Source organism: Helobdella robusta, assembly GCF_000326865.2.
Source record: "Helobdella robusta unplaced genomic scaffold HELROscaffold_1, whole genome shotgun sequence".
In the NCBI taxonomy this organism is placed as follows: domain Eukaryota; kingdom Metazoa; phylum Annelida; class Clitellata; order Rhynchobdellida; family Glossiphoniidae; genus Helobdella; species Helobdella robusta.
Genome location: NW_008703570.1, coordinates 10,476,215 through 10,496,309, shown reverse-complemented (window position 1 = coordinate 10,496,309; position 20,095 = coordinate 10,476,215). Strand labels below are relative to the sequence as shown.

The following is a 20,095-nucleotide window of genomic DNA, read 5'->3' as shown; positions in this document are numbered from 1 at the left end:
TGATGATGAGGAGGATGTTGGTGATGATGATGATGTGAAGATTTTGGCGATGGTGATGATGATGATGTGAAGATGTTGATGATGATGACGACGACGAAGATGATAATAATAATAAGTAAATTTTAAATAATGATAAGAATGATAACGAAATCACAACAAAGGCAGCAACGAGAATATCTTTCTTTAATAATAATTACAAAGACGACAAAATAATTCACTTCACATTATGAAAGTGACGATTGATCCACTATTACATTGTATAAATGGAAGATTGCGGTGGTCGAAATAATAACGTGGCCCAGCTGAGGTCGGTGTATTGTTTTGTAATGCGACTTAGAAACAAAGGTTGAAAGGTTAAAAAGGTTAACAACACATCACACGCACAACAACACCTTTTAGAATAATCGTATGACACAAAATAAGAAAGAAAATAAAGCATAAACATTCCTTTCAGAGGTTTAACTCATGTGATTCAGTATTTATTTACTAATTCAATTTTTTTGTAATATCTGTATTTCGCAAATTAATTATACACACACTCTCATGCACGCACGCACGCACACACACATAAATACAAACACACAAACGACAAACAACACACACGCGCGCGCAATCAACATATAGAAACTACACGAAACGCAAATACAAATATACAGACATGTAAAAGAATAATTTCCACATGAATAAAATTTATGACTTGACAGCCATAAGAAAAAAAAGAAGAAGAAAAAGTTAACAAAAGAATGAGAACATGGTAAAAGCTTCCGCACTGACTGACATTTTGCGTGTGAATTAGTCAGTTGCGTCTGATGTTGGTGGTGATGATGATGTTGTTAACGTTTCATTTTGTTTGTTTTGAGAAAATGAAACAGAATGGAAACAAACGATAAGCTGGATAAGACGAGAGATCAAAATATAAAAAAACTACATAGTAAAAAGTAAAAAAAAAAGATGACGATGACAAAATCATAAAAGCGGTAAATAAATCACTGTACCATCAGATTAACCGATCATTTGAACTAGAGTTATGTCACAACTACTTGAGCATAGTTAAGCAAGAAGACTACTACAATAATCGTTGCAGCTTTCATTTTCATCCTCACCATGATCCCAACATCAGCATCGTCGTCGTCATCGCCCTCACACCCTCGAACTCCTGCGCCCACGTGGCTATTCTTTCAGTAGGTCATTTATTTCTGCACATAAAGAGAATGTTCGCAACATGCCCAACACGCGATAACATGCAACAGCCAGCACGAGTGATGAAATGCAGCTGAAACTTCAAACAAACGAGGGGATCATAAACAAAGCAGTCAGTATGTTATGTATGCCACTACCTTTATATATATAATATATAGATTTTACAACTTTACGCTCGCCATAGATGCATTGGAATTTGAATTTATATAGCGCTAATTTTAAATGCTTCTCAGAATGCCAAGAAAATTTTTTTGGATTACTGGAAAAAATAAAAAGCTGATTAAAACGCGTACCCAGAATCTTCTAACTTCCGCCAATATTTATACATTTAATAGCATCTAAAATCCTAAACCACATGATTCTGAAAAATTTAGTTATCCACATTTTGTTTCTTTTAGTTTATTACCTGCTAAAAATGTTCAGAATGATTTCGATAGTGATCAATTTACCAGAGATCCTACCGTTTATCAGTACCGCTTAATGTTTTATTCATTTGACGATTCTTCGACCACGACACCATACATACAATGACCATTCAGTGCAGAGAAAACATCTCTTCGGAGGACCATGGAAAAGGAAGCACTTTGTTGAGAGTTTTTTGAAGATTTCTTCATTGATCTGCGCTCAGACTCTATCCAAAGTCATCATTACCAAATTCAATTACACCTTGCTAATCAGCCTACTTAGGCAGCATCTGAATGATGAGTTTTTAATGTGATTGGAGAATGGCTCCAAAAGGATATAACAATATATAAATAATTCTCCTTACCTATACTACAAGTTTGTTATATAAAACTGTACATATTAAATATGGCTCTCTCTCTCTCTCTTGTTCTCTTTCTGTGGGAATGTGTGTGTGTGTGTGAGTGAGTGAGTGAGTGAGTGTGTTGCAACATTTCATAACAAAATCATTGAATATTTCAAACAAAAGTACAAATATAAAAAAAGTGCATGTATTTTGGTAGTTTGAATAATATTTGTGTGTGTGTGCGTGCGTGTGTATGTGCAAGAGTGTGTGGTGTAAGTATGTATCTAATTCGACAATTTTGAATTCTATAGTCAGGAGATAATTAGCTTTATCTATAACAGCCTGGGTGATAATATGATGGCCATTGATAACAGATTCTAAAAAATTGAAGAAAAATAATAAAATATAACTATCACTCTTATCTTTCAATAAAAATTTCACTGATAATGGAGTATAATATATAATTGCCATATAACTATATACTGTATAACTGATAGTATCAGCTAAATGTTATTCCATATTTAATAATTATTCAGAACCACAAACAACTTAGTAACGATAATAATAACAATAATACTAACAACAATAATAATATATGCCACTATTATTTTCCCATCGTTTGCATTCGCAGATTAAAATTTTAAAAACCGACTTCCACAAATTATATTTTATGTGATTCGAGGAGCGAGTCCGGTAGGTATATAGGTACCTATAAATGGAATGAAACGTAATCACATGCAATAACATGACCAATCATAGACATTCAAGAAGCAGATGTTTTGATATACAAACAAACACACACACACACACTCAGTAGATATGGATGGATATAAATAAACCACAAATAAGTTTGTGAATGAATACATAATGTTTGTGTGCACTAGATTGCATGCAAGTTTGTGTGTGTACGAATTTTTGCATACATGTGTATGTCTGATGTATGCGTATATGTTAGTGTGAGTAGGTCTGTCAACCCGTATGAGTATATTTATACGTGAATTCATTTTTCGAAGTATTGGTTTGTATGTAAGTTTCGATTTATAATGCAGGTTAAATAATTCACCATTAGAAAGCTGCATGCATTTATTTCATTTCACAAACAAGGGTTAACTGAGGCCTGTGTGCGTGACATATTAAGCAAACCCTGTGAAACATCCCGCATCACATGCACATACGCAGTAGAGCCCTGCGCGGTTGGAATTTTCAAAAACCGCAACCGCACAAAACCGCAACATTTGAAACCGCAACATTTGAAACCGCAACCGCACAAAACCGCAACATTTGAAACCGCAACCGCACAAAACCGCAACATTTGAAACCGCAACCGCACAAAACCGCAACATTTGAAACCGCAACCGCACAAAACCGCAGCGTCGAAAACCGCTACCGCACCGCACCGCCGAAAACCGCAACCGCACCGCAAGAAAAAACATTATTAATGCTTTTATTGACATTATAAATCACAACTATCTACATCCAAATCACTGTTACTCTTAATAAATAACGTTTGTCAATTTTGTATGGATTTAAACTGGACCGTCTCTTTTGCAGTGTATAATTGAGAGATGATCCTACCCTTTCTTTATCAATTACATCTACCCGTGGATCAACTTCAACATTTTTTACCTCGGAAATTTTTATGAAATAATCGATAATTAACCACGCCGTAAATAAAATAACTACTTCTTTCAAAGTAAACAGGAAAAAGAAAATGGTTGCTTCAACGGCTTCCAAAGATATTAAGATTTTAATATATAAAATTATTACAATGATAATGCAATTTTTAAAATGTTATGGACGAACAAAAATATTTAACAAGATTTTTGCGGTCACCGCGGTTTTGATGAAAAAAACCACGCCACGGAAAAACTGCATATTTCAAAACCGCAACCGCGTAAAACCGCAACCGCGTAAAACCGCATGATTTTGCACCGCAACCGCAAAAAACCGCGATTGCGGTGCAGTTTTTGCGGTTTAAATCGCGACAACCGCAAACCGCGCAGGGCTCTAATACGCAGCATACAAACAAATACATTTAATAAAGTCCAATTTGTATCTTAATTATAAACATGTACCATTTTTGAAACGCGCATATAAATATACATAAATAAACACACAAATATATACACATACAAATTCGTACATATAAATAGGCACATACATACACACACACATACGTACACATTCACAAACATCATTAAACCATTATCAAAGTAAAATAAATTACCTTTGAATGAACGTCGGATAAATTTTAAACATAATTCTTTTTAGTTTCAAATTACAAAATAAAAAAACTGAAGTGTCCTCCCAAGATATAAAAACATAATAACAAGCATTAATAATAAAGAGTTTGAAATAATTTCTATGAGATAAGAAGCAACGGGGAAAAAAGAATTTGATCATTAACACGTGCCAGTAATATGAGATTATTACATGTTCTTGTGAACTGCCAGCTGAAGACTTTCACTGAATTGAGTAGTGGCTGCATATAAATTTATCAACAACATTCTCTCTCACTCACCTCTCTCTCATCACTCTCTCTTCTCTCTATCTCTCCTCTTTCTCTCTCTCTCTCTCTCTCTCTCCTCTCTCTCTCTCTTTTTCTCTCTCTGTTAGTTGATATTATCATATATTTTTAGAGTTATCAAATAATATTCAGAAAGAAGCTTAAATAAATGTTTGACACGCACAACAAACCAACGTCCTTCATAAACATAAAAGCAGCAGGGCACATTAGACCTTACCAATCCTTTATTAAATCACAGGTACAATGATGGAAACAGCCACAACCTACTTCATAAACTTACAGAGAGTATGAACAATATTTAGAAATACGTTACATCAAAATGTAATATATCTATGCGTAGGCACACACAAAACTGCACGAGCCAAAGCAAAATTTTTAAGCACACAGACACTAACACAAACTGAACACAAATTGAACACAAACTGAACACAAACTGCACACAAAACGGATTCTTAAAAAGTTCATGCAGAGCAACATAACGCTGAATATAATAATAATTGGAAGACACAATATGGTTAGGCAGGCATGCACTGAGTAGCACGTCTCTAAAATATCAATTATGAACAGGCTGAACTGCCTTGTTTAAATATCTATGTATGAACATGAATATAACAATGTAAATATTTTGGGTGATGCATGAAACTATGAGGTCTTTGTATGTTGTAATATTTTCGAAACCTTAATCATTAATCAAAAATCACACTCATTCAATTGTGTGAGGCTAATAATTATCATCACCTCACAATAACAACATCATAATTTAACTCACTACCACACATCACAAGTACAACTAAATTATCTTACTCACCATTATTATTACAACAACAACCTATTCCTCATCATCATTCCACATCATCGTCATCACTATCACCAAATCATCAGCTTCATCATCATCCTCATCACCTTTCAAGTTATCTTCTCAACCAGAGATATAACAAAAGAACACAAAAAATTATTCAAATATCTCAATGCATTAAAAAATGAATGGTGCATAACGATAACACAACTACTGCACTTTGTTCTTTATACAGTGTGCGTGGAAACATTATGATTATGCAAATAAATGTTAGCAAATGTTTGAAGCACACTTTAAACTTAGACATAAACGAGATAGCAATTTCGTATTGGATATTTTTTTCATTGCTATATACATGTATAATAATTTAAGATATTAAACTAACTAGAATGCATATTTATTATACCAATTTGCGACTAAATAATAATAAACTGTTCTTCTTTTTTTGCAATTTCAAAAACTTCAGCCACCACCTACCTCGTCAAAGTTATTGCGCAGAGTGATGAAATAAGCGAAGGGCACATTCGAATGGCTGGCCGAGTAGGGTCTCGACCAGTGAAACGCCGTTGGAGATGGCATTGGAAAGTTGGAGGTTGGTTCCGCTTTTATCCACTCTATCTCCTCGCAGACAACTGGAAAATATAATTTAATTATAATAATATAATTATAAAATAAAATGATAGAAATATTATTAATAATAATAATGATAATTAATAAAATGAATAAGACATGTCCCTGTTTATTCTTCATTTTTCTAGGATTAAAAGCTTGAAAATAACAAACTAAACTATAGCAATACATAGAATGCAAGCAGCCAATCAAAGTTATGACCAGCGCATACACGAATTGTTGAAAACAAACTTCGCACACACATACAACAAAACAACAACACACGTTTAGACGACATTTCCCCCAAGATCGGGGGTTGCCGTTTGGCTACCTGTGATGAAACCGAAATACCCCTCGACGCCATTCACATCTGTCACTCGCCTCAGTATCACGAAACTTTCACTCTTTCCTTTCACTCTGTCTTTAACGCTTTCACTCTGTCCTTCTCCACCTGCTCTCTCCATTCCAATCGCTTCGCACACACATACGACTAGATAAGAGCCTAATAAAAACCCTAACTCCCTTACAAACAAAATGATATTTTTGAAGATTGAAAACACATAAAATCAAGGATAACGGCAAATCAACATGTAACAGGCTGACAAAAAACAACAACCACACAAACAACTAATACATCACAATATATTTAGCATAAGTACAAAAAACAGCAGCAAACAACAACAACAAACAACAACAGCAAACCACACAAACATGGCAACACATTTAACGTCACTACAAATTGATTAGAAATCGTGCCACAGAGAGGCGATAACACCCAGAAATTATTGATCTTATGGTACATACATACGTGTGAATGCTGATAATTTTGCAAAGGTAGAAGCCACTCAATACTGCAACATTGCTGAATTACTAAGAAATTGCATCACACAAGACTACATTTAACGTTAATTAAGTTTTTATGATAGATACAAATTCTCCCTGGTTTATGAATAAAAATTTTTAATATGAAAGTTGAGAAAATGTGAAGAATTGCAAATGTTCTGTTACATTTTAAATAATAATTCCATAGCAAAGAAATAAAATAACAACGTCAGTCTAATATGAGCAGTTGGAGAAAATCTACATTAAACTTTCATGGTTATAACATAGAAACCAATACTTATTTATTACCTAACATGCAAACATGTCTTCACGTCTGAACAACTGAAGAACATTAAAGCACAAAAATAAAGACAGATTAAAATGTCATTGGCATTTTAATAAAACAAAAAACACACCAATGATGAATACAGAAATAGAACTAACTTAGGTCAGACAACATGAAGCAGACATCGTCAGATTTCTTATGATGATCAGAATGGAATATAGACACGTTTGCTGATACATTAATTGAGCTGCAAAATTCTTCATCTTGAAATTGCACAAGCGGTTCCTCGGCATGAGCATAGCGTAAATCAAAATTTATATTTTTAATTTCTCTGGCATAATCGACATAGTCGTATTTCTTATTCTTTCCGTTCATTTCATGATATCTCTCGACAAACGTCCTTTCATGGAACTCCTCCTGGCAGTTCTCATCATACTTGTTCAAATTCAGTCTTGTGTAGTTGTCGGCCACGCTGCCATTAACGATTCTAAAGGCGCACGAACGATAAACATTCGAACACATCTTCTCTACCAGCGCGTCTCTGCAATGTTAAGTCAACATAACTTAACACAAAATAAGATAACATAACATAGGAGAAAAAACTAAAATATAATTAACCTACAAGTACAATAAATAAAAATAATAAATAAAATATGTACATGCAATGACAACCAGGCATAGAATAACGTCAGTAACATCCCTAAGTAGCATACCTATAATAATAGCTATTACTACGGATAATCATAATAAACTGCCTACAAATAATGAGAAATAACATACTACAAATAATATTATATCAAAATAAAAATGAAACTGTTATTATGGTCCTAGGAACAAATATTTTATTCACTCACCTAAAAATTAAATTAAAAGCTTCTCATGTATTTCTGTGACTGAGCTAACTCATAAAACTTCAATATACTATATTCTTCTCGATAAATCTTAAAACCTAACTTATATCTAACACAAATCGAATTAATACTTCTTCATCGATTTATTATACACAAATAACATACACCTAGAAACAATTGTACATTAAAACGTACTGTATACAATAATAAGAACACATGTGATTATGTTAACACATTTAAAAAACAAATTTCTCAATCATAGTGCTTGGTGTTAATGTTTGATAATTCAAAAATAGTTAAGACATTAATAAGATAGTCAGATGGTACAAGCGATATATTCACATTATTCAGCATATATACAACACGTTTATACACTAGATACATTCTCACAAATGAATATACATGTGTATAAGCGTACACATATGCGTAGATACATATACACATACAAAAACAGAGATACATACAAAAAATATACATTCAAAGTTTAAACTATGGTGACAATTTCGAAACAAAAATCCGATACAAATCCGAAATCCGACCTAATTTTGGCCGGGACCGGATTCTCGGTACAGCCTTTATATATACTATACAATATATAAAAAAATATATAAAAAACACTTGGACATCATATACAAAGACATATGTACAATACATTTGTATGAGTGAACTGAGACAAACCTTGTTCTGTTGAGCAAAAAATCCAAGTGGAAACGTTTAAAATAGTCGCGTGTTCTACTTTCGAGATACATATTAGCATCAAGGAAGCGAGGCCAGTAGCAGCAGACGTATTGCAACTTGTTAAGTCTGCAGACAGGAGATGGAGGTTTGCCAGGGACATCTAGTGGAAAGTTAGGGTTAGCAAGAAACATGAAAAAAACGACTGGATTATCTTGAAATATATGACTATGTGATTAAACATTTAAACTAAAGATTAATAACAGAAAGTGTCAATCGGTGAGACCTAACAAAATGTCCAAAGATTAGTTTCTAAATACTATTTGAAAATTTATAAGGCTGAAGTTAAGAAGTTAACAAAAAAAAACTTCACGATAAAAAAACAAATGTCAAAACAAGATCAAGTCCATTTGAATATGAACCAATTTTAAAAAATGAAATTGTAAAAGTAAATTGAAATAGTAGGCTAGAGAAAAGAAATAAGCAAAGACGACAGAAAATAACTGCAAACAAATTTTTGCAATGTTTTTGAATAGAAAATAAACTGGCATTTGTTTGTAGAAGGGTTACTAAATATGTTGTCAAAATGTGGAAACTAATTAAAGTTTCATCCAAGTATTACAACGTTTAAGTTAAACATAGTGAGAGAGAAGGACTCCAAAAGAGCAACAGTATAAAAACCAAATAAATCAATTTTATTTTTCACTATTATTAATTAATTTATAGATAATAATTATATTTATTTATAAAGATTCTTAGACCTTACCTGATCACATGAGAATCAAAGTTATAGAAATGAAAATTAACAATGCATTAACATACTGACAGCGATTACAAAAATTTTTATTCAAAGTAATTAGAGGTCGTTAAACAATTAATTAGTCAGTAAATAACTTATTAATACATCATCCAGGATAGGAAAGTAACTCTGCAAATGTGTGTGAGCCGGCGATGAAATGAATGTCCAACAGTTTCACGCAATGATTTTCAAATATTTATATAATACATTTCATAGTGACAAATACACAATAGTTAATTTAGTTTTAATGAGCTGATATTTTTATAACGAAGATAATTAATAGCCTACAAGCAAGTAACCAACGAACCATGCACCCAGAACTGCGCTAGCCTTCCGAGCAGTTGACGATGAGATGTATCTGGCATATTGCAATAGATGTATGCATTTTCCGTTTGGAAACTAAATATTCTTCCAGGAATGACCACTTCAGCTGTTTCGTTAGACAGGACAGTTACATCCGGATGGGAGAATGTATAGCTTTGTCGTCTGTCACTTAAACCCACTTGAAAAAAAATTAGTCATGCAAACATTATTGAATATGCTCGATCAATCTATCAATCATCAGTCTGTCAGTCAGTCAGTCAGTCAACCAGCCAGCCAGTCGGTCGGTCGGTCGGTCGGTCGGTCAGTCAGTCAGTCAGTCAGTCAGTCAATCAATCAATCAATCAATCAATCAATCAATCAATCAATCAATCAGTCAATCAATCAATCAATCAATCAATCAATCAAATATATTTATATATAGTGTACAATACTACAGTTCAACAACGATCCAGCCAAATTAGAAAAATAAAGTTTTTCCAACTTGCTAAAAAATAATAAGAAGATTATAACCAATGAAAGTGTAAATGATGCAAGAAAATGAATAAAAATATAAATTAAAATAAAATAAATACATATGCTCTAGTAACTTGAATTTTAAAAAAATCTTTCTTTAAGAAAAAGCTATAATTGGCAATAAATAAAAAATCATTTATACGGAAAATTGAGTCTAATATAACAAAATTTAAATGCCATTAAAAAAAATCATATATACTGTAGGTTGAATGCAATATAACAGAATTTAAAGATAAGTCCTAATAGAAAAAATGGCTAACCTATGAAGCTCATGTTCTGAATGCTAAAATTACCTTTGTACCATTTTGTCAAGGTGCAGTTGAATTTCTGCGATTGATTCACAACTATGTTACCAAAACGAGGCTGTATAACTGAAAAAATGATAACACTTTTTCAGTAATTATAAAAATTATTAAAAAAAAATTTCAATCACACATCACTAATAAACGTGAGAATTTAAAAAAGTTTAAACCGAGCATTCACCATTGATACTTAGAAAATAATAAAAATGATTTTTAAAAAGATAGTGACTAGAAGTAGTTGTTATTAGAATTTGGACATGATTTGGGCATTCTCTCTGTAGAGAGTGACTCATATTAATTAAGTGCAATATGTGTTTGTGTTTGTTTGTGTGTGTGTATGTGTGTCAGTGATGACGTAAGTACTCAAAAAATGTACTTAAGTATAAGTACTAAGTACTCAGTAATAAAAGTACTTAAGTATAAGTACTAAGTACCGAAACAGATTGTATACTTGATACTTATAAGTACTAAGTATAAGTACTAAGTACATAAGTACCTAAGTACATACCATGGTTAATTTGAAATATTTATAAATTTATTAAACTCAGAAATCAACTCATTATTTACAGTAATTTATTTACATCAATAAAAGAGTTTGTTCTTTTTGAGTAAAAGTAAAGTTTCAAATGATTCATCACTTAAACGATTTCTTCCAGCCTGGCTAAATATACGTTCCACACTTTAACACATATATTTATAAGGATTGTTATATATATATATATATATATATATATAATAACTACTATATATAGCGTGCATGTGTATATAGATCATGTAGAGTCTATGATATAGATATATAGATGTCAGAGTGATGTGAGTTAACCACCTTTTAATGACTCAATTAGCCAATGGTTATCTTAACATCCCGCTATCCATGACTAAACAAGAACAAATGTTGATAAGAGAGATAAACAAGAATGTCAATGTGAAAATGTGTGTGTGTGTTTTCATCACAGTTTTCAATTTTTAAATGTTGACATTATCTTATTTTTGCTTAAAATTTTTCTGGTACTTACAGGAAAAATTTATTACTTATAAGTACAAGTACTGGAAAATGTACTTAAGTATAAGTATTTAAGTACAGATTTTCATATGTACTTAAGTATAAGTATTTAAGTACAGATTTTCATATGTACTTAAGTATAAGTACCTAAGTACTACATTTGTACTTAAGTACGTACTTAAGTACGTATGTACTTAAGTACTCGTCATCACTGATGTGTGTCAACTGTAAAGTAGTGCAGCAAAACATAACAATTGAAAACCGTCTTTAGATTTCGTATTTGTATAATGAGACAAAGAACATGAAGTATGAAATTAGAAATTTGCAGTGAGCACCTGCTACTCTATAAGGATTCTCGTCAGCCAATTTCTAGGAAACAGTGCATCATATGATGTTATATATTATTTATTCCCTGGTTAATAATGCCAGAATATGATGATGATCAGGAAAAAGTGAAAAGATCAGAGAACAAAATCATCTTTATTTGGCTAGCAGGGCTACCACACAGCATTAATTATTATTAGTTGTTATCAATGCCTCATTTTATTTACAAAACTAACATGGCTAACTAATTGACCTTATTTATCATCTTTATCATAATCACCTTCATCATAATTATCATCTTTGTGGTCCTTATTACTATAATCACCATGAACCTCATCACTATTACTATCCTATTCTATCATTTTCCTAATTGTTACTATGAGGGTTATCATTATCATTCTTCACATCATTAAAATTATCATCACCATCATTTTACTTTTTATTCATTCCTTCTTCTTCCTCATTATTACCATCGTCATTCCATTACAATCACCATCATCATCTTATCATAAATAATTTATCATCTTAATCATTATAAACATCATGAACAACCATCATCATCATATCAGGTAAGTTGTTTAGTCTACAAGCAAATGAAATTTCATATATTAACCAAATCGGTGACATAATAATAATAATAATTTCTATGCAGATAAATTTGGGATATTTCATACATTGTATTGTATTTTTGAATATAAATACAAATGAAATTGTATATAAAAATACAATGTATACATACATACATTACTTATTTATTTATGTATAGGAGATAATGATAAATGATGAAACAAGGAAACAACAATAATAGGAAATAATGAAGCAAAATAAAAAATAAATACAGATTCTTACTTACTAGCATAATTTTTACTTTCCAATTCATTTTTACTGGCATTAACACACCACCATAAAAAAATTATCACGGATGGAACAAAATTCTTCATTTTGACTCTCAAACATCAAGCAAAAATCTGGATGACGTAGGTAAGAGTTATGTCATGTTATTTTAGGTTATGTTATTAGTAGTTGATAATTTAAACTTTAAAGTGCCCAAAATTATCATCAATATTGGGACTATTTTTTTCAAAAATGTATTATAACCATAATTTGTATTCAAAAATTATAGTAGTACATTTTTGAGAATTATTATTTGAAATTCAAAATACATTTGAGAAGGAACATTTAAAAAATAAAATCAATATTGAACATTGAAAAAGTCAGAAAAGCATTACGTGATTCACATGCAAAAATAATAAAGGCATGCTGGTCAACTGAAAATGGGATTAATTTTTTATAGCCTTATCAAACAATCAGAAATATACATATATATATATATATATATATATATATATATATAATATATTATATAAATAAGGTTTACGTTTACATAAACATTATTTATTTAAGATTATATATGTGTGTGTGAGTATTATAACCTTTATTTATATCTGTATAAGGCTATCTATAAGCATTTATTTTATGTATAATACACTGCTAATGTATAAATTCATTTACAACAAAGTGATATATGCAACTTATAAAACTAACATATCACGCTAGCTAGATGTATGCTATTAAAATTAAATAAATAAAAAGAAAGTATGCCAGCAAAACTGCATTTTTTTATCTTATCTTATCGACTTATATTATAAGTCTTATATTTTGTGTTTGTCTTACTTATATAGTAGAACACGTGAAAAAATACGAACAAACTCACCTTTTTACTTTTATTCATTTAGTTAACAAAAAACATTAACATCATTTAGTTTTTTTAGAGGATGTTAAAAAAAGAAGATGGTTCTTATTCGCAACAAAACTCCAACTAAATCACAAAACTCATGACAACACTAACTATAGAAATGCTCGGAAGATGCTATGAAATGAACTTGACACACAAGTCATATATACATTATTTCATACATACCTCAATACAGGCGCACATTATATACATACACACATATACATATAAACATACACACATATACATATAAACATACACACACACATATACATGCACACATACATACAGACAATATATTCATACAATACATACATATTTTTCTGCACGTAACATACACATATGTACGCATATATATATACACACATACAGGTGTCTTAATGATAACTTGTAAACAATCTTCAGCGTAGCTACTCATCTTATAGAGCACAATAATAAAATAAAAATAAAATACGTAAAACTATATAATTAGAATAAAACATCCCTTCTTACCAACAGCAATTTTGAAAATAGCGATTTCATCGCAAGTTTTATCATGTTTAAGCAAGAATATATATTTATACCTCAATGGTTTTATCACACAGCGCTCAAAAGATAAATGACGAGAGGGTTTATTCTACAATAGGATTTCCGTGGAATCAACCAATGGTTTTAAGATCAAGCTTGGAAAACTAGGATATTAGGACAATTAATTGGCAGTGGTTCTCACACAGACATTAGTCTTCTGAACCACTATAAACCCTGTTATGTTGTAAAAACATGATAGTTAAATAACAATTTTTCTTCTTCTTTACAGTTTATAGCCATGTTAGACCCGTTGGGTGGGTGGCTTTGTGTAAAAAGCCTCCACCCATTGATGTCGGTGATCGGTTCGCCGTGACATCTCATCAAGTAAGAACTTTGTCCGGTTGTTGATGTTATCCATCCGTCATTTTTTCCTGGCATTGTTCTTTGTATTACAAAAAAGGTTCCATCTTCTTTTCTGTGCTGTTGAAACGGCGACTGCGGCATCAACGCGCTATCGACATTTACGCAATATTTCAGTTTATTATATATGGTATATAAATATAACATCAAAATAATGGCTGGCTTTCATGAGAAACTCAAGGGATTGGTGTCGTTTAATGGTGTTGTATGTAAAGGTGCCATGCTTACTTTAAATTCAAGTGTAACTGTAAGATTATTAACAATCAAACCAGATTTCAGCATTCTACATATACAACACATGGGTATATATATCCATGATACAATATGATACTTTGAAGTTTTCCCACAACTTTATTTTATTAAAAAATAAAAAAAACGTAACAGTTCTATTCATGGATATATATATATATCCATAGTTCTATTCCAGCGACTTTTTAATAAGCTACTGAAGACTTAAATTAACTTTTAGAATTTAAATAAACAGAACACGAAGTTGAAGGCCCAGCAGTGGTCGTTGAAAGACAATTATACATACATACGTATAAAATAAAAAGATAATAAATAAACTAGATTTCACGGAAGAAAAGTCATGACTGAACTATTGGGAGACATTTCTACGAAGTTGCATGGTCTAACTCTACCGATTGGTCTTGAAGCGTATCCCTTTAAGGTACGACTACCTAAACAAACTTAAGTCTTAAAAAAGGCTTAAAAAAAGGGTGTAAGCCTGATTGGCAGATTAACAAAAATGTTATCATCTGCCAATCCCATCCATCCAGTCCAATGTCTTTCTAACTTATTGTATTTCATTGTGCGTGCATCATTATTTATTGATTTATTTTTATGTTATGAGCATTCATCATATTATAAAATTCCTCGTTGAATTATCATTTATTTAATTAGTAAGTATTTTTATTGGGCATTGCAGCTGCTGACTTCACCACTCTATTTTTAATTATTAATGGCTTTAATAGTTGATGTCATTAAAAAAATCATTTTTCCTAAAATTACTAAAGGTGGTTCTACATGATGAAGCAAATAGAAATAATTTTTTAAACTTGTCTTTTAATTAACAACAGATTGGATGGTACAATGATGAAGTTCATAAAAGTTTCCATCTAGAGTATGACTATGATACTCTTGCCTTCTCTTTAGTCAGTCTACCAAAGATGTTTGATATCCTATTTTGCCCATTTCTTGAGCAGTGGGATGGCAAGGGAGGTAATGATGCTTTAGATGAATGTATGAGGTTCTACCTGAACAAACTGAAAAGTGTAATACTCTTTTCCATTTCTTTTCAAATGTACAAATTACATTTTGTACCTTTCATGATTTACAACTTACATGCCTATTCAGTATATTAAATAAAATCTGTTCATTAAATATTCCAAATTGTTAGCATTTATTGTTGTCAAATTTTGTAGAGATAATGACACATATCTTAACAAATCTTTAAACGATACTTGAACACATTTAAAGAACTTTACAGATGTTGAATTAATACATGATTTTGAATTCCACCACTCAAAAAGACCAAAAGTATTGGTACAGACAGCAGGACATGTGTCTGGCGGCGTTTTCTATTTTCAAAGAAAAGATATAAAACATAGTGACCCATGGCCTGAAAATGTTATTTTTTGATACAATTGAAGGCAATGTTTAAAAAATGTAGTATCTTTTAATTGCAGTGTTGTTTTTAGATGAATAGACAAATTCATTCAAAATAATGAAATCTAAATTATATTACATCTATTATATTATATTTGACAGAGAAAAATATGTGGAGTTTGTCTTCACCCAAAATATGGGGGATGGTTTGGCCTAAGAGGAATCTTGATTTTTAAAAATGTCAAAGTTCCTAACCTGATGAAGAAAGAATTAGAATGTTTTCTCTCTAATGAACAAATAATAAGCCTGCTAGATAAATTTAATAATTCCTGGAGAGATGGGACATTTAGGGATGTCATAGAACCTCTGGAACGATATTCCACATTGCAGCAAAAATACTTTAATGTCACTCCTGATGAAAGGCTTGAACTAATTGAAAAAATGAAGTATGGAACACCAGTTTAATACATTATACACATACACACTTGCGTACATGTGATTTTATGCCAGGCTCCACATTTAATTTCATTGCAGGAAAACTTCTTTCATTTCTGGATGTTACTCCAATTTTTTTTGAACTGATATTAAGGAATGTTTTACATTTTAACAATTTTTTGTTTTAAAGTACCTGTATTATTATTTACTTGTGACTTTTGTTACCTTGTAATCTCATTCAAAATGACTTTGTGCCTTTATGAATTACGATTCAGAACATTAACAATTTTATTTACACAAATGATAGTAATAAAGAAAAATGATTTTCAATTGAGGGTTCTTGGTTTTCAAAATGTACCTTGCTTGTAATGTTGGCTTTTAAATCATTCAAAATTCGGAGAAATATTTTATATTCTTTGGCAACAACTGGTTTGTGCCTGTTCATAATCTGAAATGGTGTTACATGAATTTCAAGTTGTATGTTTTTTAAAACCAAGTGCTTTAAGATAACAGTGTCTGTGACCCAAAAGCACGAAGAACCGGCATGACCTCCATCTAACCAATAAATCTTTTTCATTTTATTCATGAATAGCTGTAAAGCATCACAACTGTTGACTTCACCATCCCAATCATAAAGCAGCTGGTTAAGAACAATGCACCCTTTACTGAAACCAATTAAGATTAATGGCAGATCTATGATAGATTCATATTTGTAACATGTGCCATGATCAAGTAGTTTTCCATCTGACAAATTCTTAATTGCACTTTTTAACAAATGACAGAGATGAACCCAAGATTTTTGATTTGCATAATGCAACGGTATTCCATAGTTGGTTGATTCAACAAAATTTTTATACACACCGTATGTCCCTACTTCCATTTCTGATGGCTTAATGGTCCAAATAAAACTGAATGGGAATTTATCAGCAAGAACTTTTGTTGTGAAATCCAAATTCCATTTGTAAAACTCACTGTTTTTCATATTCTCTTCGTAATCCTTTAAAATTTATTATATTAATAATGAAAAAGCATTTCTAATGTAATTTTTTAAAATTGTAAAATAACAATATTTTAGATTTATAGAAATGTTATGGCACATTTAGAACATGTCTAACTTAACTAAACTTAAGTAAGACTGTCAAGAGAATTATTAATTTTTATATAAGGTGAATGTCTTTTTCAGTTAGTTTCATTTAGTAACATTCTGCTTTTTCTAATTGGAAATAAAACTAAAGCAAGTTTGTCATTATAAAACTTTTATGTATGATGGAAAACAACTATAAATATTCAGAATACTGGATTTAAATATTTTCCAATTATCTAAAAATTTACAAAACTAATAATATTAAACTAACTAAATAGTAAAATAATTCTAAGTAGTATTATATCAAAAAACACTTTTGAAATATAAAAAAATTAGCAAAAAATTAACTTGAAAGATTATGGAATAATCCTTAATAGACAATTAAGCTAATAAAAAATAAATGAGCATTTTTAAAAATTTTTATCTAATGAAAATAATTTAAGTTTAAGTTTTGCATTTTTGTTGCAATGGAATAATTAATGATATTGATTTTTATTTATTATTAAAGTTGGAATTAAAATAATTAAACATAATAATATACAAAATATAGAAAGGATACAGACTTGTATGTCTCCCCCAAAATACACTACGTTAGAAGTAGGAACTCCGTCAGAGAAAACGCTGAACAATATATCATTGCGGTTGTCATTAGAAGAACCGACAGCTCCCTGGACCCTGCCAAATATCTTGTTTGCCGGTTTCAAAAAGGCGGCAGCAGATGACATCGATAGAAAAATAACGATTGGTATCACTTTTAATCCATTAATAAAAAAAGAGAACAACATAGAGAAATAACGATGGGAAATCGGAGTTGATCAACACTTGTCGGAAACAGACCAACTGGCGCGCAGAAGAGTTTAGATATTAAACACCTAATTTTGAATTATTTTGTTAAGACTATTTAATTTAGACAATTTTGTTAAACAACTATTTTTTTGTTTTTTGTAAAACGACAATGAAAGTGTTCGTTCGTAGATAAAAAATTATTTATTTTTGGTTTACTATTTGGTTCAAATTATGCATAAAAAATAAGATGAACTTTCTAAAAATAATTTAATGTTTAATACACACAAATATTGTTGTGTTGTCCAGCAAAACGGCGAGGACGTTGCGTCGCTATTAAGTGATATTCGGCCTTCTATGAGATCGTAAATGACTTTTTAATCCCAATTCTGATGCGGATAGTTTACCACAATGGGGGCATCGAGGACCATAGTTGGTTTCAATATTCTCGATGTTGCTGCATGACGGATAAGTCCACGCCTGTAAAAGGCATTTGTCCATTCCAACATAAAAATTGTGAGACCAGCTTTACAAATCATCTTCCATGTAAACCGATCTTTTGCTATTTTTTCAATTCCAGTCGCGTTGATGTTACATTTTTGAAGTATGCTGCTTTTCACTTGATCCACGAATTGCTTCTTTAGCTGACCGACTAAACGACAGCCATTTGATAGTTCGCTGTATAACAATCTATGATATAGACGAGACTCCGCCATACGAATAACATGACCTATCCAGCTCAGCTGTTGTTATAACAATAGATATTCAGCCTGTGTAGTAGATGCAATCATAGACATATTTGTGAACATGGAAGACCTCGAGGGCTATGATAAGGAGTTTCACAACCATAAAGCAGGGCAGAAATGCAAACAACAGCTTGTACTCAGCAGTCTTTTCGTCACGGCAAGATTGTGATTTAAAAAGACGCGACTTCTCGGTCTACCAAATGGCTTTCGCACAACCAACACAAAACAGAGTCAGAACAACACTGGGAACAAATTGTGTGACTTTAGTACGCGTGCGAAACTATGCCAATGAGCATAGAGTCTCGTACCAAATCCACTTTTGAGAGCTTAAGACGTTTCTGAAACTATGCCAATGAGCATAGAATCACGAATTAAGTCTCTTAGATACCAGAATAGGCACCGATTACTCGAAGCTGCCTAACTGGTGAACCCAAGACGGACTCTTTTCGAGAACTTAAGACGTTTCCGTGCCAATGAGCATAGAATATCGAATTAAGTCTCTTAGAGACCAGAATAGGCACCGATTATTCATGGCTGCCTAACTAGTCAACCCAATGCGGACTCTCTATTATATCCATGGTCAGTACTGAGCACACTACTAAGATACATAAATTTCTGCAAATCATTGAGAGCATCTCCATGAACCATAAAGGGTGTAGCTGGTTTGTTTTGGAAGAGTATCTCGGTTTTTGCAGTGTTGACAGCAAGTCCTGCACGACTATAGACACATGACAAGACATTTAGACTACTTTGGAAGGCTGAGATGCTGTTGGCAGAGAAGGAAAACTAGAAGCTTCCAATTCCATCTTGAATCTACCTCCGTCAGAGTCTTAGATATATGTGTTATATGGTCAGTCAAGTAATTTTTGGCTGCCATTTAAAAAATAATTTTGAAAATCGCGTACGATGTTATTAGTTGAATCATTGCAAATTAAATGTAAACTGTAATGCCAGTAGTAACAAAGTTAAATATTGTGTTTAAACTTGTTTTTTTTGGT

At 31.5% G+C, this 20,095-nt stretch overlaps 5 protein-coding genes across 5 annotated transcripts; 2 read left to right on the top strand and 3 right to left on the bottom strand.

Moving 5' to 3' along the window:
• Nucleotides 1-263: 263 nt before the first annotated feature.
• Nucleotides 264-1,918, top strand: HELRODRAFT_159492 (hypothetical protein; the record flags this gene model as incomplete). Its single annotated transcript, XM_009011377.1, has 3 exons — nucleotides 264-307; nucleotides 1,085-1,185; nucleotides 1,740-1,918. 3 exons carry the CDS (start codon nucleotides 264-266, stop codon nucleotides 1,916-1,918), a joined length of 324 nt encoding a protein of 107 aa, XP_009009625.1.
• A 3,815-nt stretch (nucleotides 1,919-5,733) lies between these two features.
• Nucleotides 5,734-12,720, bottom strand: HELRODRAFT_188032 (hypothetical protein; the record flags this gene model as incomplete). Its single annotated transcript, XM_009011376.1, has 6 exons — nucleotides 5,734-5,903; nucleotides 7,147-7,529; nucleotides 8,518-8,677; nucleotides 9,621-9,815; nucleotides 10,411-10,521; nucleotides 12,633-12,720. 6 exons carry the CDS (start codon nucleotides 12,718-12,720, stop codon nucleotides 5,734-5,736), a joined length of 1,107 nt encoding a protein of 368 aa, XP_009009624.1.
• Nucleotides 12,721-15,030: 2,310 nt separating this feature from the next.
• On the top strand, nucleotides 15,031-16,514 carry HELRODRAFT_62766 (hypothetical protein; the record flags this gene model as incomplete). Its single annotated transcript, XM_009011375.1, has 4 exons — nucleotides 15,031-15,111; nucleotides 15,521-15,715; nucleotides 15,921-16,070; nucleotides 16,212-16,514. 4 exons carry the CDS (start codon nucleotides 15,031-15,033, stop codon nucleotides 16,512-16,514), a joined length of 729 nt encoding a protein of 242 aa, XP_009009623.1.
• Nucleotides 16,515-16,776: 262 nt separating this feature from the next.
• On the bottom strand, nucleotides 16,777-17,466 carry HELRODRAFT_62089 (hypothetical protein; the record flags this gene model as incomplete). Its single annotated transcript, XM_009011374.1, has 1 exon — nucleotides 16,777-17,466. The coding sequence occupies one exon, from the start codon at nucleotides 17,464-17,466 to the stop codon at nucleotides 16,777-16,779; it is 690 nt and encodes a 229-aa protein (XP_009009622.1).
• A 1,262-nt stretch (nucleotides 17,467-18,728) lies between these two features.
• Nucleotides 18,729-19,903, bottom strand: HELRODRAFT_159488 (hypothetical protein; the record flags this gene model as incomplete). Its single annotated transcript, XM_009011373.1, has 3 exons — nucleotides 18,729-19,094; nucleotides 19,168-19,242; nucleotides 19,847-19,903. The coding sequence occupies 3 exons, from the start codon at nucleotides 19,901-19,903 to the stop codon at nucleotides 18,729-18,731; spliced, it is 498 nt and encodes a 165-aa protein (XP_009009621.1).
• Between the last annotated feature and the right edge of the window lie 192 nt (nucleotides 19,904-20,095).